Genomic DNA, 16,221 nt, shown 5'->3' with positions numbered 1-16,221 from the left:
CTGGTTAAAATGCTCCGTTCTCGCTCTGTCGCTCGGTCTCCTTCCTTCCTACATTCATCGATCCGCGTTTCCTCTACAGCATGACGCTCGCTCGCTCCATCTCTCTGTGCCTCTTCCTCTTTCTGGCCTCTGCGCAGGCCGCAATCGTCAACCTGGGCTATGCCAGCTACAAGGGCCGCTCGCTATCCAACGGCGTCTCGCAATGGCTCGGGGTTCGCTTTGCCGCAGCGCCCGTCGGCCCTCTGCGCTTCGCAGCACCGCAGGATCCTCCCAAACAGCACGGTGTCCAACTGGCAAACCAAGTAAGAGATCACTTGACTGTTAATCGAGACTTCTTGATGCTAATTTCGGCTTTCGTAGCATGGGGACATCTGTATTCCCACTGCGGACTACCCGATTCCAAGTGGGACCTCGGAGGACTGTCTCTTCCTAGATGTCTACGCCCCCACCGGGGCAGCCAGTGCCGGTGCCAAGCTGCCGGTCTTTTTTTGGATCCAAGGTGGCGGGTTTGCGGCGGACTCTAACCCGAACTACAACGGGTCTGCCCTGATCGAGGCCTCGGAGAAAAACATCGTCATCGTCACTTTCAACTACCGTGTCGGTCCCTATGGCTTCTTGGCTGGCGAAGAGGTCCAGGAACACGCAAGTCTAAATAATGGTCTGAAAGATCAACTCAAGGCGCTGGAATGGGTGCAAAAACATATCAGCAAGGTATTTATTTACTTGGCAGTTCTCTGTTTCGTCATGCCCAGCCCTAACTGATTTCCTGTATCAAGTTCGGCGGTAATCCCGACCACGTCGTCATCGGCGGTGACAGTGCTGGAGGGGCATCTGTAACTCTGCTGCTTTCTGCCTACGGTGGTAGAGACGATGGTCTGTTCCACGCCGCCGCCGCGGAGTCGCAGAGCTTCGCCACCATGTTCAACGTGACGGGCAGCCAATTCGCGTATAACAACCTCGCCGCCCGCACGGGGTGCAACACGAGCAAAGACAGCCTGGCATGTCTGCGCAACCTGAACGTTACCGCCCTGCAGAAGCAAAACATCAACACGCCCTTCCCCGGTGCCCCTGGCTCGCCGCTGTATCTCTACGGGCCCACAGTAGACGGCGACTTGGTGCAAGACGATACATATAAACTCTTCGCGGAGGGCAAGTTCATCAAAGTCCCCGTGATTTTCGGCGACGACACGAACGAAGGCACGATCTTCGTCCCGCAGAGCACAAACAGCACGCGCGATGCCGACGCATTCATCAAGGACCAGTTCCCCGCCATCACACACTCGCAACTCGCAACCATCAACAAAATCTACCTGAACCCGTGGCAGACAGAGCCATTCCCCAATGCCGGGATCTACTGGCGTCCCGCAGCGACGGCCTACGGTGAAATGCGGTACATCTGTCCCGGAATCGACCTGTCATCCATCTACGCCGCCGCCGGCCTGCCGAGCTGGAACTACCACTACGCCGTGCTGGACCCGACATCCGAGCGCGAGGGCTACGGCGTCTCGCACACGATCGAAACAAATGCCATCTGGGGACCAGATATGGTCAGCGGCACGCCGCCTGCGTCGTACTATACCATCAACGCGCCTATCATCCCCGTCATGCAGGGATACTGGACCAGCTTTATCCGGTCGATGAACCCCAATACGCATCGTGATCCGTCTACTCCGGAGTGGGAGACTTGGGGACACGGTCAGGATGCGTATCGGCGGATTTTCCTCCGGACGAACCAGACGGCTATGGAGACTGTGCCGATGGATCAGCGCCAGAGGTGTAGGTTTTTGACGGGCATTGGTGGGCAGTTGCATCAGTAGATGGATTCTGTATTCTCTACTTACGCGCAAATGGGCGGTAGTTGGGATGGTTTGATGTGACGAAGGGGGTATAAGTATATAGCTTGTGGTATGGGGGGATCCCAGCTATGCGCACCAGGAATTTGTCGGGCGTGCCCTACTTATGAAGACGTGTTCTATAAGTATGCTTAACCTAAAAGTAGTTATTAGTCAATGCTATTGGTTCCGCTGTCTCGGGTGACAAAAGCCCAATTTGCAGATGTTCGCATTGGTCAAATCCCACAGCTGGTCAAACTCCGGGGTTATCGGTCACTTGGGGTCTTCCGTTACCAACGCGGATATTACTTTACATTGGCCACATGTGATTCCACAATGCGAACTATCTCCTCCGGTTGGCTCAAGAAGGGACAATGGCCAGTGTCGATCGTCTCAATGACCAGCTTTCCCCCCGCGGTCACAGCGTCCTGGACCATGCTCTGCTGCAAAGGATGCAAAATCGCCATATCCCGAGCACAGTGCACGTATGTCGTAGGAAGGTCTTTCCACGGGGCTCCTGTCATCGGGCCCAAGGCTGCACCCCAATTGTGGGTCACATTATCTCTGGCGAGCTGCTCAGCCGTCTCGAACTCAATATCATTATAGAAGGATTCGGGCGCGTTCTTCGCAAAAACAGTCCCATCTCCGTTATTGCCGAGATCTACTTTGGATTGAAAGCCGTGTCTCTTGAATACATCTTCCAGTGAGTCCCCGGGCTGCAGCAACCATGCGCTGAGGTAGAGCAGAGATACGACGCCGGTGCCACCGCTGGCGTACAGGTCTTGCGTGATAGCATCCGAAGCAACCATGCCGCCGTAAGAATGGGCCAAGACCAGAATAGAGTGGCCCGCATCAATAAGCTCCTGGGCTTCTTTTCGGACCACCGCCACATCGTGTTCTCGCACCGCAGTTGGTGGCCGTCCATCACCGCATGAGGGCAGGCGCGGACATTGGACCACAAACCCCGCTTTGCGAAGCCGATTGGCCAACGCGTCCCAGGCTGGTGGCAGGAAGTAACCGCCATGGACAATGAGTATCGCTGTGGGTTTTACGCTTGCCATGATGGGCTATCGTAATGCGTATTTCGAAGTCGCAAAGAGGGGATGAGAAAGCGAGCAACTTTGGAAGTGTGCCAGGAGATTCAATAAGCTTACATTGGCAGATAGTGGTAACTAGTTGAGTCTTTGAATGGAGAATGAATACTTAGGCGCGCCGCCCCTGACGTCAGCATATCCAGCAGGATCAAAGTTCCTTGCCGATCGGCCTAAACGAGTAATCAGTTCGTGGCAACTAGTGTCGCCGCAAGGACCAGGGTGCCACATGGCGCAATGTTGATAGGACGCTAATGAGCTTCATGCTCTACCAGACCCGGGTGCTTGTTTATCGTCTCCCCGTTCATCCATTGGCTCATTTCCCTGGTCATAAACCTGGAGCATCCACTGTTTGGTGGGAATGCTACCAGGGTTTGTTCGTCGGTGAAGGCGGCCAGTATATGAATCAAGTGCATGGCTATGCAAGCTAAGTATGGTAAGTCAAGAAACTCCATAGCTATCAGCAGGAAAATCATCTCCTAAGATTGATCTGACATGGCCCTATTGTCCGAGTCACAGCTGACGAGGTGCACTGTGCTACTATCGTCAGGGGTATGTCCCTAACAGGACCCCTGCTTACGGTATAGTACGTAGCCTTAAAAATGCTATTCCTGGCCCCCGTCATTTATACGCATGGTCTCGCTACTACTGGTATTCGCTGTGTCTGCACTACATCTGGTCGAATGACCACGCTGTTGGTCCTATCTTCCTATTTATGTACCAAGTTCTTATTCGTGTTAACTTGTTTCCAGTTTGACTGCGGATTGAGTCGCGACCAGCTGATACTAGGAAACTTCATGGTCGTTCGTTCTAATTCGGGGCAAGGAATCGCCCCCACGAATTGACCGGAGCTGTACCTGGCCTGCTAGCCCTAATCCGGTCTTTCGTCAATGCAGATCTCCTCACAAAACGTGGTTTCATGAGTCTCCGCCGATCATTAATCCCATCGCCCCTGACTGATGCTAGTACCAGTTTCCACAATGGGTAGTAGGCAATGCAATGCCACGGTACGATCTGCAGGACAATAACTCCGTAGGCTATTCTGAGTTTAACCCGTCTCATCCTCCCACGAAACGACTCCGTTATTCATGAAGATCATTATACTAGGGCGTTTCAAATTCTCCAGACACGAAGTTTGTTTGTCTTTGATATATATGGTCTGGGTATATATATCAAGGAATCGACCTCCCTGATCCAGGAGAACAAGTACTTCGTTACCCCACTGATCCCAACCAACATCCACCATGAAGACGAATATCTTTTCCTCGATCGTGCTGCTTCCTTCGGTGCTCGTGCTAGCTACACCGATGCGGGAGCACATACACGCACCTTTTTCATCAATCCGGTCTTCATCCGTGACTTCATCCATGTCTTCACCCGCGACCTCATCCGCAACCCCATCCGCAACTCCATCCGGGACAAAGACAAGCTGCGCACCTGGCGGCTATATGTCCGCGTTGGGTGACTTTGACCTCCAGCTCCCCATCGCGGCATCCAGCAGCGGATCCGCCAAACAAGTCTCCGCAACAGCTGTTGCCGGCTGCAGGGGCTACCAAAACCCAGACTGGTTCTACTGGAACACCGCCAGCTCCTACCTTGTGATGAAGGCGCCGCCGACCAGCACGCCCTGCGCCAAAACATCCGGCAGCGAGCATTGCCGCACCGAGCTCCGCGAGGCAGACCCGTCGAGCTGGAGTCCCTCCGGAACCAACACGATGACCGTCAAGCTCAAGGTCGCGCAGGCCGATGATGGCGACTACGGCACTGTCATCGGGCAGGTGTTTTCGGCAAGCTTTTCAAAGCCTCTTATCGAGCTCTACTACGACCCCCAGGGAGTTGTGACTGTCGGTCTGGAAACGACGACGTCGGGAGGACATGAGAAATTCAAGCAGATTGGAACCATTCCGCAGAATACCGTCTTTACCTATGAGTTGAACTACTCGAATGATGAGCTCACGGTGTCTCTGAATGGAGGGACGGCCCACCAGTTCTCTGTCAAGGCGTTGGGTACGCCGGATGCCTACTTCAAGGTTGGTGACTATAATCAGGGGAAGAATGTGGCTAGTGAGGTTGATATCTACTCGATTAATGTGGTGCACTCCTGAAGTGTATGCGGATGAAGGGGAAGAAGGAGGAAAGACCCGGGAAATATTGCGCAACAAATCTTATACGTTCCATCATGAACAGATCAAAGCAAGAATGTTGAGATCAAAGAATCTATTCTTAAAGTCCCACACCTGTACCAGAAGACTAGAAAATAATATGTAGACATTGAAAGACAGGAGGTATATGCACAGCCCAGGATCAGCGCTTGCCCTGACGCGCCCTCTTCTGGCGCTCGTAATCGTTCGCCGCACGACCCTCCTCGTTCTGAATCTCGGCCACAAGCCGCTTATACTTGTGCTCGTAGGCTGCGTCGCGTTCCTTCTTCTCGCGAAGCTTCTCGCGGGCCACGAAGCTGGCGTCTTTGCGCAGCTCGCGGAGGGCACCCTTGCGCTCGCGCTTGTACTCTGCCTTGAGGCGGTTGGCCTCTGCGCGCTCGCGGTCCGGATCGTAGTGCTTGTCCGGGTTGAAGTTCTCCTCGAACTTGGGGATGGCGGATTTGATGGCTAGAGGTTTGTGGTTGTGGAGGAAAAGAGGCCGGCGCAATTCCTTGGCGCTGGTGAGATGGGAGTCTAGAGTGTCCAGCGCGGACTTAATCGACTCCCGGGCTGCGGCGAAAGGTTTGTTCTTGAAGCACTGACGGAGGTGCTGGAGGACTGCACGGGCTGGGGTGAAGATCTCCGTGAAGGCGGATTTTGAGGACCATAGGTCCGAGGCGGAGCTGAGGAGGGAGGCGACAGTGGTGATGAGGGAGATCTTGAGGTCTTCTGCTGCCTGTGAGTCGGCCGGTGATGACACCACATCGCGGAAGTGCAGCTTGCGCGGGGTTGTCTTCTTGGATGATGTCAACAGCCGGACTGGCTCTTGAGGTTTCCTGGAGGGAAAGAAGCCAAGGCTGGTGGCTGGCTCGATGGGAGCCAGATTGCAGAGAGCGTTCAGGGTGAAATTGATGAACTCGGGCATGTATCGCTTCGAGACAGTCTGGTACTGAAGACACAGGCTAGCGGCGAAAGCACCGGTTGCGAAATCCGCGAGGGTGTTGGTAGAGCACTGGCCAAGGTATCGAGCAAGGACCAAATGGGCTGGTGTGACCACTGCGTGGAAGTGATCCGATGTTGGGAAGATGGTGGAGATGCCTGTGAGGATCAGAAGGTCGCCCGGGAGGAGATTGAGCGGCCGGTTTTGGGACATATCCCGAAGGCGTGCGCGAAACGCCGTGGCCACGTTTACGGGATGAGTCTTGGCCAGCGAGTGGACATGACGCAGAATGTTCTCCAAGATGGTGAATTGGGGCTGTTCAGTTTCGTTGCCCACATAGGAGACGTGCTCAACCAGGATTTCGGCAAATCGACCAAGCTTCGCCTTGTTCTCGCTGTGGAGGCGAGGGTGATGCAAGGCTCGAACACGCTGGATGACAGTTGGGAGATCCTGGACGGGCACATCCTTGATAATCTCCAGAAGCTGCTCATGGCTGTTAGGACAGGGGTATGTGAAGGCCAGCTTTCCGTCAGCGGCCTGGTCCACTTTGACGGCTGTCGATGTGGCACCAGCAATGGTATTTGTTGGGAGTGTTAGGCCATTGATAAGCTCATCTTCCTGCTCATCTGCTGATTCGTCTTCCTCGGAAAGTTCTTCTTGCTCCATGTCGCTATCATCAAACTCAAGGCTGGCATCCGACCTCGTCTCAACCAGATCATCGTCAATGATGAAATCATCCTCGTCTTCGACGTCAAGCTCGGAACGCGGTTGGAAGGAATTCGTCGGAAGACCAAAAGCCATCGCATCGTCGAAAACTGACTCTTCGTCCTCGGAGCGTGACTCCTTCCGTTCTTGTTCTTCTTCTTCTTCCTCTTCCTCGTCGCTTAATGGCTCACCGCGCATTCTTCGAACTCGGTCTTCTTCCAGCCGTTTGAGCCGTTCTGCTTCTTCTTCGATCATCTCCTCCGCAGTCTTCGTGCGATCCGTAGGTTGAGAACGCTTGTCAAAGGTCAACTGTTTGAGTCGTTGGTCGTATTCCTTCTCGGTGTTTCTGCTTTCTGGTTCTTGCAACAAAGCTGCGCGCTCCGGGTTCATAGCTGCTAAATCTTCCGTGACGGGCTCCGGCTTAGGCGGAGGCTTCACACCTCTCAAAGCCTCAAACAGATCAGGAAGCTCTTGGTCAAGCTTCTCCCGTAGGTCCTCGTCATCCTCTTTAGCCTGTTGCCGCTCGTGTTTGTAAAACTTCGACTTGGCAATGACTTCCTTCATGACTTCCGCCTTCGATTTTTTCCGCCCTGGCTGGTCCTCTTCCTCATCATGGATAAAATCCTCCATCTCTTCATCATCTTCTAGGAAGCGCTTCCGTTTCCGTGGTGAATCTTCGTCGGACTCCGCAGCGTCCAATTCACCCGCTTCGAAATCGTCCAGGTTCGCTCCGTCAAGCGTCAAAGACTGGCCCAAGTGCGTAAGTTCAAGCTCGTCCTCCTCATCTTCAAGATTGAACATCGACTCCTTTCGCATCTTCCTTTGGCTCTCTCGGGCAAATCGCTCGGCGGCACGCTCTTCGGGTGTCATGGTCGGGTCGTTCTCACCAAACCGGCGATCGACAAGACCACCGACCTTGTTGCGGCTGTTCATCTCTTGCAAGAGCGTTTCGCGTCGCTGGTGAGGGGGCATGTTAGCTGGATATTCGCACTTGACTATACCATCGAACCTACCCGTTCTTCACCGAGAGATTTTGTGACACCAGGCCGCACACGGGCGGCTGTCGTTGAACCACCATCTCGGGTAGTCACATCGAATTTGCCTTGTCGGCCCGTGGCCTTGATCTCGAACGGGTTGAACCGATCTCGAATTGCCTGCAGAGCAGCGTGGCGCTGATTGCGATTCTGGGAAGCGGCACCGGACTTCGCATTCTGGCGCTTTTGCTTCTTAGATTGCTGAGGACCGAGCACACCATTCTCCTTCAGCGAGGACTTCAGCTGCTTCAACTGAGACGGCGGCATGGCGTGGTGGTGGACGGAGTGGAATGCGGTAACTTTTTTTTTTCAGGCTCAAAAAATAGCGGCTTCACCGCCTCGCCGAAATCATTCGTTCTGCCGCACCTTAGTCTCCGCATTTACTTCAACCAACAGCATCGTCATGGCGGTCTTCTCGGGCGACGGGGTGCTGTGGCTCTGTCTGGGCATCTCCCTCTTCTTTGCTGTGCGTGGTATCACCACAGATCTTCGCCAGGTGGTCGATCTCACCGAGATTAAGCACGTCGAGACCGAAGACAAGATCATCAGTGAGGGAACCGAAGAAGGTGCGCAAGACCCAAGTGATACATCCCGAATGATGACTGACATTATTTCTGTACCAGCTCTCAAATTAGACACCCTCCTCAAGCTCTCCGAAAGCACAAGTCATGACCTTCGCTCAGCGTATGAATCGACGTGTCCCCTCCAAGCATAACCACCCCCAACTAATCCATCTACAGAGCTCTACGTATTATCTCCGAGCGGTCCACCAAAGGGGGAACGCGAGACCTGCTCCTAGAGGACCTGGCAAGCAAGAGCAAACCCAAGAGGGCGCGCGCACTGAATGCATTGAACTTTCTCGTTTCCAACCGAGCATGTAAGCCGCCCGCATCCATAACTATTGAATCCGAATTCTAACGTTGTCCAGTATCGCGAACCTCAGTATGCAGCCGACTAGGCGACCTCCCAACATACACAGCCCTTATAAACTGCCTCTGCAACTTTCTAGACGAACACACCGACCAAACCTCCCCAACAAACTCGCCCATCCTCCCAAAAACCAGACCAACCGGAGAGAAAAAAGCGCTCAATATCCTCAACGTCTTGCTGCCCGAGAACATTCCCGCCGCGCTAGAAGCAGGGATTATAAGCCGGTGGCTGTGCAAATATCCCTTTCCATGCGCTCTATCCGAGCCATCACGGCGACAGGATGTGGTGATTCTCATGAAGACATGGTTTCTAGACGACGGGGTCATGAGCTCGATATTCAGCACACTTACCTCTCACAATGATGGGATAAAGCAGCTGCGGAAACATGGGTTGATGGGTAGTATGATTGAGGAGAATGATCAGGACGATGAGGATGATGAGGATGACGATGTGTGGATGGTCAATGGGGAGGATACCGCGGGTTCGACGAGGCGGGTCTCTTTGGGGCGCCGGCTGCAAGAAGGGAGCGTCGAGGAGCAGGCGCTAAGACGGCGGAGAAGGGAGGCCATGGTGCTGAGTGACGGTGGACGCCCTCTTCGGGGTAATGATATTATTCAGCGCCCTTTGGAATGATCACTTTCCCTCGCAATGGCTGTAACGAGACGAGTTTGGTTTTCTTCTTGTTACTGGTGTTTACGGCGTGTCTATGATACCCCCATTTTGGAAAATTGAATGTTTTTCAATATCACGATCATGACGATAAGGACTACATTACAGCCCCATCCAAGCAGACTTGGCCAGATGGTCAGCTTTCTTGCGAGTGTTCTTGACCATGCCGAAGGTCTTCAATTCCGACATGGCGCTGTAGAACAATGCCATAACGACGCGGTCATCGCACCGATCCCCCTGCTCACTTTCAAAGACTGCCCGGAACGCCTGCCAGAGATCGTGAACGTTTATCAACGCCCCGGATTCCAGATAGAGTTGGTATAAAATGGCGGTAGCGGGCTGTTTAGCTGAGATTCTGGTTTCGGAGACATCGGACGAGGATATCAGGTAGTCGAATGGACTGGTGAGGGCGCGCTCAATTGCAAAGCGTGGTCGAGGCGCGAAGGTTTCTTTCAGTGGGTTTCTGAGATCAAACAAGAATACCTCGTGCAGAGGCAGGTCCTGCGGGTTGTTCAAATTCGCGGTGAAATACCCTCGCAGCCCATCAATGAGCTCGTTAATAAGTTGAGTGTATTCGAGGTCTTGCGCGGATAATTGGGCTTGACCCTTGCTGAGGTGGACACGTTGCTGTTCAACGGTCGTTTTAACCACGGAGCTGTTGACGTTGTAGGCGCTTTGCAGTGGCCCAGCTTCGGCATTGGACTGTACCAAGTTCTGGAAATCTTCGGAGATGCCAGGCACCGGGTTGTCGTCTGCCAAACGCTCGATCAATGTACGCAGCTTCTCGGAGTCGGATATTTTCAGGGTGGCGAGCATGTCTTCAATTGTTTGCGATTCACTGAGTTCTCCGGAGAGAGCACGGATCGAGAGATCGGACCTGCTGTTCTTTTTCATGGTCTGTGTGCACTGAAGACAGGTATGCAGGATGCTAACAGCCTGGAATATCCCCTTCATGGTTTCTTGGCCATGGTTAATGTGTTGAGTCGCTTGCTGGAGAAGATGATCGTCGTCTTCTAATAGACGCCGTACTTGTTGGGCAGAGCCATTCTCCGCTAAATCCTCACAAAGCCTAAATCCCATTAGATCAGGTTATCCATAAGAATTGATCGTATGCTTACACTCGAAAGGACGGAAGGTTTCTGATGGCCTGGCATAAAGGGCCAGGAGATGAGATTGTGGGAGCCGGTGCTGCCAACAATACCGACAAGGGATTTGCAAAGAAATGAGACATATACGCGTACTAGGAAAAGGTTAGAAGGGGATATCACCATCCGTAGCGAACACAAATACCTTCAGCATGTGACTGAAAGCCTCCGGGCTCTGAAAATAGTCACTCGACTTTTCAAACAGGGTGGCGCTAATATTGCGGCCCAGTCTGAGCCGGGAGCCCTCCCTGAGTTGCAGCATTTCGTAGATTTTATCGGCGCAATTGCCGGCCTCTTGGACTTCAAAGTGCTTTCCTTGAAGGAGGGCAACACATGAGCGAGGCAGCCGGCTTTGGAATATCTCGACCGAAGTGGAAATCCCGAACACTAGGGTGAACGGTATGCGATCTAGCCAAGAGCTAATAGGAGATGAGCAAAGTGGTCAACCCGCGCTCTGGATGTCGAATTTACCTGAACAATGACAATAGATCCGTCAACAAGCTTGGATCAAAAGCTTCGCTATCTCGAAGAGCCAGTACCAATTTCTTGGTCCCGTTCCTTTGGACATGGTCATAGAGTAGATCCAGGTCGTATCCGAGAAGCCTGGGTCCCTGTGACTAAGTTAGTTGAAGACTGTTCAGATGTGTAAAGAGCACGCACATCTCTATCGGTAAGGAATTTCTGGTAGCCGTCATTGCCTTCGGTATTTGTGACCGCGGCGCGAATGATGTTTTTCAGCGTTGTTTTCAGATTCGGTGCATCGCCTGATTCCAACACCACCACACCGCCGTTGCCGGAGGATGTCAGTTGTTCGTTGAGCCGTGAGAGCAGTCTGGTGAGGGAAGAAACATTGGAGCCGACGGTGACGAGTGCGGTAGGGATACAGCCATTGTACCTGGAAACGCGGTCAGATCGTAGCTTGGGAATATTTGCAGGGAGTAGCAACATACGTCTCTGGGGACGTCGTTTGAACAAAGGACAGCACATCCGTCAAAACTCCGGCGTCGACTTCGTCCAGGATTTCCTAGTGAACATAAGCATTGAACCTCGGTTTGCCCGCCAGTTCCTCCAACTAACCTGGATGGACCTTTCCTGCTCCGACCATAGCTTCTTGTATGTGTCGTACCGCAATTGAACACAATCCGGGGGCTCCTCCCCATTCAGCAATGGCACAAAGCAGTGCGAGTCGGAGTGCGGGTGGTCTGTGGGCGCGACTTTGCGGCGCTTCGAGGGTCGCTCTCCCTGGTAGATGTACACGCCCTGGGCTGCGTTAGTCTTCACACGCCCCTCCAAGAACGGTAACACGAACCTGATTCTGCGACTTGTCCCTGGTCTCTGCATCCATGATGGCTGGTCGAAGCAAGAGCAAGCAACAAACAAGGGAAACAAACCAAGGGCAGGACGACTCCAACGCGGGCGCTAAACCCAAACAAGCCAGATACTTTTCACCTCCGAAGTGCTGGTCCGCAACTTTCCCTTCCACACCTACACCCAACCACGGCGCCCCTGCCTTCATGCTTCGCCAGGCGTTTCATGGCGCTCGGTGGTATGTGGCTCACAGCCGCCCGTCGGTTCGAGCCTTTTCCGCCATCACTCCGCGCCGTCTCGACTATGGCGGACCAAACGACCGAGTGACATTCTACGAACAGGATGCGCGGGGGAGCAAGAAGCGAAGAAAGATCGATCCCGAGGCCGAAGACAATGAAGAGCGCAAGGGAGTCGAGGATGAGCTTGCAAAGCTCCGAGACGAGCTGAAGGTGTTGGAGGAGGGCCCGTTCAGTCCCAACAGTCCCTTCATCAGGAGCTTGCCCGAGGCGGATCGCAAAGTCGCCCTGGAAGCTTTAGAAAAATATGAAAGGGAACAGGGCGAGCAGGGGCCGCAGCCATCCTTAGACGAGGTCTTCGACGAGGAACTCGATGAGATGTTGAAGGAGGAGTTTGAGGGTCTCGCTCTGGAGCAAGAAAACCCGCAAAAGGCCGCCAAACGAGGCCGACAACTGTCCGGAAAATCAACAGAAACAGAACTGGCCGAAGGCGAGCCTCATCCATACACCAAACGATTTCACGACTGCGTGATCAATTTCAAGACGAATAGCGAGGACGAGCGGACCAAACACGAGCTATGGAGATGGTACCGGCGATGCAAGCAGGTTATCCCCGAATTTCTGGAATCAATGCCGCCAGAGACTCGACAAATAATGTGGCAATCGCAAAACACGGCAGACTTGACGGGCACTACACGATCAACACATTTGCAGACGCTCATTGAAGACGCCAAGTCTGTCAATCAACCCTTCCCGACGCCCCAGATTCTCACTTATATTACTGCTTTGCATGATAGTGGATCGACTCATAAGGCATTGGAGCAATGGGAGGCATATCAAGCCGAACTGTCCCAAAGCAAGGAGGACTTGGAACCATACTGGATGCTTGGAGTGCGACTCTTTGCAGCTGCGAACAACCCCCAACGAGCTCAGGATATTGCTCTGGCTTTTCTCACGAACGATCGATCCCGTCAACCGCGAGTCCTCATTCCTGTCATCACCGCGTGGGGGAGATTACCTGGCGAAGAAGCAGAGGTCAAAGCATGGGCCTTATACCTCCAGCTGAAGACCTTCTTGGGATCGGACATGGGCATGAAGGATTACGATCAGATCAGCATTGGTCTCCTCACGGCCGGCCGTTTGGATACAGCAGTTGCCGTCTTCAAAGACATGATGGTAACGGGACAGGACCCGGCAAAGGACTCTACAGCTCTATACAAGGCCGCTCTCGGCTTGGCAGGCAATCTCCATGCGTCGAGCATCAGTGAAGAGGCCGTGAATAAAGTCTCACTCTCCGCACTGACAGTGTTGCCGCGACAGTTCCAGAATCGGTTTTTCTACGCGAGCTGGATGAAGAAGCTCATCGGAATGGGCGAGGTCGACTCAGCTGCGCTGGTCATCGAGCTGATGTATGAGCGAGGGGTGAAGCCGGACAGCAAGCATCTTAATGGAGTCATCGCTGGCTGGCTCCGCGACGGCAGCGCTGGTGCGCGGGACAAGGCCGAGCGGCTTGGCTGGTCCATGATTCAGCGTCGAATCGACGCAGCGTGGAAGAGATTCCAGCCGACCGAAGCCATTCCTCAACTGGGCTTCAACCAGGACACGATGGATCCTGCCCGCATACCGAAGTTCATGAAGCGGGATGTTCCTCAAGCCAGCATCGAGACATTTTCCATTCTCCTTCTGCATTACACGCGCCGAGGCGACGACGGCATGATCAAATACCTAGTCAAGAGCCTAGGAGACGCACAGATCCAGCCCAATTCCTACTTCATGAATCACCTCCTGTACGCAGAACTGCGGAAACAAGACATCAAATCCCTCTGGACGAAATTCCAGGCGATGAGTCAAACAGTGCGCCCAGATCTGGAAACATACGCCTGCCTCTGGGACTGCGCCAAAATCCAATACGACCATGGCCGCACCGCCTATGACTCTGCGTTCCCGTCTGCGCGCCAGCTGTTCGCAAACATGACACGTTGGTACGCGCAGCTTTCGCCGCGCAGCCGCAAGACCGCCCAATCCGAGTTCTCTAAAGGTCTGTATGACCAAATCGTCCGCAGTTTTTGTTTGTCGAAGGATGTTTCGGGGACACTGGTCGCACTCCACGCCATGCGAGCATTCTTCGGCTTTGCCCCGGACGACGCCACCGCCCGCTTAATCGTCCTCCAAGTCGCACGCCTGGCCGGTGTCCCCGCCGACACACCCAAACGCCGCCTCCGCCGGCTATCGAGCACCCCACGCAACAAAGAAAACATCGCGCAGGTGAATCAGCTCCTCGAGATCCTGGGCGACCGCAAAGCCGCGGCCTTGCAAGTGCAGGGTCTAAGCCTGGACCAGCTGGACCCGCACGAGAGACAGCAGTACCAGCTCGAAATCATGGTCAGTCTCCTGCGAATCGTGCTCAGCCGCAGCGGCGGGCTAGACCCGGCGGGCGTCGAAGAGAAGCTTGCCAACACCGCGGCGGAGATGCAGGTTGGGGGTCTGGATCTTGGGCCACCTACAGGTGCTGACGATAGTCAGTTACTACTGTAGTCTGGCTCGTTTCTTATTTATTTTGATTCTTGCACGCATCGCTGGGATATGGATTCTGTCTGAGCATTTGGGGAAATGGCCATTTCGGAACTGGCCTCGGGAAGCATTGGCTGGCGTTTTTCTTATGATCTTTTGTATCCCTCGGTATTGGGTTGCAGTGTATATTAGTATCTCCGTGTATAGGTAGGACCAGGAGTTTCCGATGAGGTCAATAACATTCTCCTTGTCTACATGAAGCCTCCCATAATTTTGGGACCTGCATTATCGTAGAAGAGAAAAACAAGAGATACAGCTGGATTCGAAATCAGTTTACCCCATATTCTCACACGAATTGTTTCCCGAACCCTAACTTGAAGCACACCAGACTATATGGACTACTACAGAACCACCACTTCCAAGAATAGAGCTTGTATTTTACATGACGTTGGGTAGACCCTTTCATGATGTATTTTACAAAAATACGCCTCACCCTCCGTGCCCCTCATTCTTTGTCTGCCTTGCCCGTATCTTTTGCCTCTGAACTAAATGTCAACCCATCTGACCACCTACATCTGACCCAATCGTTTAGCTGGTAGTGTAAAGCGTCTGCTTTCCAACCCTAGACCATGGCAGTCCTCTTCCCTGTCCCATCCCTCAGTCTCAAGGGAAACAAAGACTCCAAAGGTTCATGGAAGGACACTCCCGAACCATTGCCCGAAAGTAGACCGCGGCCCCTTACTCCTCCTTTGCCCGAGGATGTATTTATCTCTGAAGAAGCGGCTAGTACACGCCCTAGTTGGCGGAAGCTAGTTGCAAGAAAGCCAACCCCGATCGTTCAGCGCACATATGAGCAGCGTCAATCCCCGCTCGCGAGACTGCCGCCAGAGATTCGGCAGTTGATCTGGAAGCATTATCTCTGTGGGCATCAAATTCATGTGGTTTGCGCCAACCGGCATTATAAGAAGACTCCGCGAGGACGACTGGTGGGCATCCAGTGTTCAAAGAACCTAGACAGTTTCCCCTGCGGCGACCATGACTGCTGGGGGAAAATTCCCATTAGCGTGTCGCCGTGCCGTCAGGTCTCAGCAAAGGAGCCGCCATGGTACTTGGGCCAGTTCAGGGATTCTACAGCCGAAGAAGTAAATTTCGTCGGATTGCTCCAGACATGTCGATTGATGTGAGTGCCACACTCATCTTGCCGTAGGAAAGCTACTCACCATTTCTCAGATATTCAGAAGCAGTCGATCTACTTTATGCACGAAATGTGTACTGCTTTGATGATATAGATACTATCATCAGACTCTCGAGGACGGTTTTGCCACAAAGACTGGATCAGATGCGCTGGGTGCGACTAACGTATCACTTTCCTTACAAGCCCCTCTCCAAGTCACCCCAACAAAGTTGTCCCGATTATAATGCCTACGCATCGGCTTGTGATGTTCTCGCCAAATTACCTAACCTCGAGGAACTGATTATCCATCTTCATTTTGCACATGGGTTGGAGGCTAATTCCGCCGCCTTGCTGCTCGATCCCTTACATCAGATTCGACAACTCGGGATTTTCTCCGTGCATTTGTATATATGGGACCCTGACCAAAAAGTCAATTGGGGAGATACACGGTTCCATCTCGTTGTCCACAACTCTATGGATTTCTTCAGGGAAGGGTGTGGAAATA

The 16,221-nt window shown here is 53.3% G+C and overlaps 7 protein-coding genes across 7 annotated transcripts; 4 read left to right on the top strand and 3 right to left on the bottom strand.

The window, feature by feature from the left end:
• Positions 1–80: 80 nt before the first annotated feature.
• PFLUO_LOCUS2895 (uncharacterized protein) lies at positions 81–1,817 on the top strand (the record flags this gene model as incomplete). Its single annotated transcript, XM_073780082.1, has 3 exons — positions 81–302; positions 361–711; positions 777–1,817. The coding sequence occupies 3 exons, from the start codon at positions 81–83 to the stop codon at positions 1,815–1,817; spliced, it is 1,614 nt and encodes a 537-aa protein (XP_073636973.1).
• A 320-nt stretch (positions 1,818–2,137) lies between these two features.
• Positions 2,138–2,893, bottom strand: PFLUO_LOCUS2894 (uncharacterized protein; the record flags this gene model as incomplete). The annotated part of the gene is made up of 1 exon (XM_073780081.1): positions 2,138–2,893. The coding sequence occupies one exon, from the start codon at positions 2,891–2,893 to the stop codon at positions 2,138–2,140; it is 756 nt and encodes a 251-aa protein (XP_073636972.1).
• A 1,029-nt stretch (positions 2,894–3,922) lies between these two features.
• On the top strand, positions 3,923–5,028 carry PFLUO_LOCUS2893 (uncharacterized protein; the record flags this gene model as incomplete). The annotated part of the gene is made up of 3 exons (XM_073780080.1): positions 3,923–3,930; positions 4,031–4,373; positions 4,402–5,028. The coding sequence occupies 3 exons, from the start codon at positions 3,923–3,925 to the stop codon at positions 5,026–5,028; spliced, it is 978 nt and encodes a 325-aa protein (XP_073636971.1).
• Positions 5,029–5,227: 199 nt separating this feature from the next.
• On the bottom strand, positions 5,228–8,010 carry PFLUO_LOCUS2892 (nucleolar complex protein 14; the record flags this gene model as incomplete). Its single annotated transcript, XM_073780079.1, has 2 exons — positions 5,228–7,666; positions 7,723–8,010. 2 exons carry the CDS (start codon positions 8,008–8,010, stop codon positions 5,228–5,230), a joined length of 2,727 nt encoding a protein of 908 aa, XP_073636970.1.
• A 136-nt stretch (positions 8,011–8,146) lies between these two features.
• On the top strand, positions 8,147–8,661 carry PFLUO_LOCUS2891 (uncharacterized protein; the record flags this gene model as incomplete). Its single annotated transcript, XM_073780078.1, has 3 exons — positions 8,147–8,309; positions 8,367–8,427; positions 8,484–8,661. 3 exons carry the CDS (start codon positions 8,147–8,149, stop codon positions 8,659–8,661), a joined length of 402 nt encoding a protein of 133 aa, XP_073636969.1.
• A 783-nt stretch (positions 8,662–9,444) lies between these two features.
• PFLUO_LOCUS2890 (Origin recognition complex subunit 3) lies at positions 9,445–11,832 on the bottom strand (the record flags this gene model as incomplete). The annotated part of the gene is made up of 8 exons (XM_073780076.1): positions 9,445–10,411; positions 10,461–10,582; positions 10,633–10,906; positions 10,959–11,098; positions 11,148–11,382; positions 11,438–11,511; positions 11,565–11,747; positions 11,797–11,832. 8 exons carry the CDS (start codon positions 11,830–11,832, stop codon positions 9,445–9,447), a joined length of 2,031 nt encoding a protein of 676 aa, XP_073636968.1.
• Positions 11,833–12,001: 169 nt separating this feature from the next.
• PFLUO_LOCUS2889 (uncharacterized protein) lies at positions 12,002–14,566 on the top strand (the record flags this gene model as incomplete). The annotated part of the gene is made up of 1 exon (XM_073780075.1): positions 12,002–14,566. The coding sequence occupies one exon, from the start codon at positions 12,002–12,004 to the stop codon at positions 14,564–14,566; it is 2,565 nt and encodes an 854-aa protein (XP_073636967.1).
• Between the last annotated feature and the right edge of the window lie 1,655 nt (positions 14,567–16,221).

The sequence above is a fragment of the Penicillium psychrofluorescens genome, assembly GCF_964197705.1.
Source record: "Penicillium psychrofluorescens genome assembly, chromosome: 2".
Classification (NCBI taxonomy): Eukaryota; Fungi; Ascomycota; class Eurotiomycetes; order Eurotiales; family Aspergillaceae; genus Penicillium; species Penicillium psychrofluorescens.
The sequence above is the reverse complement of the archived record's forward strand: the minus strand, read 5'-3'. Positions and strand labels throughout refer to the sequence as shown.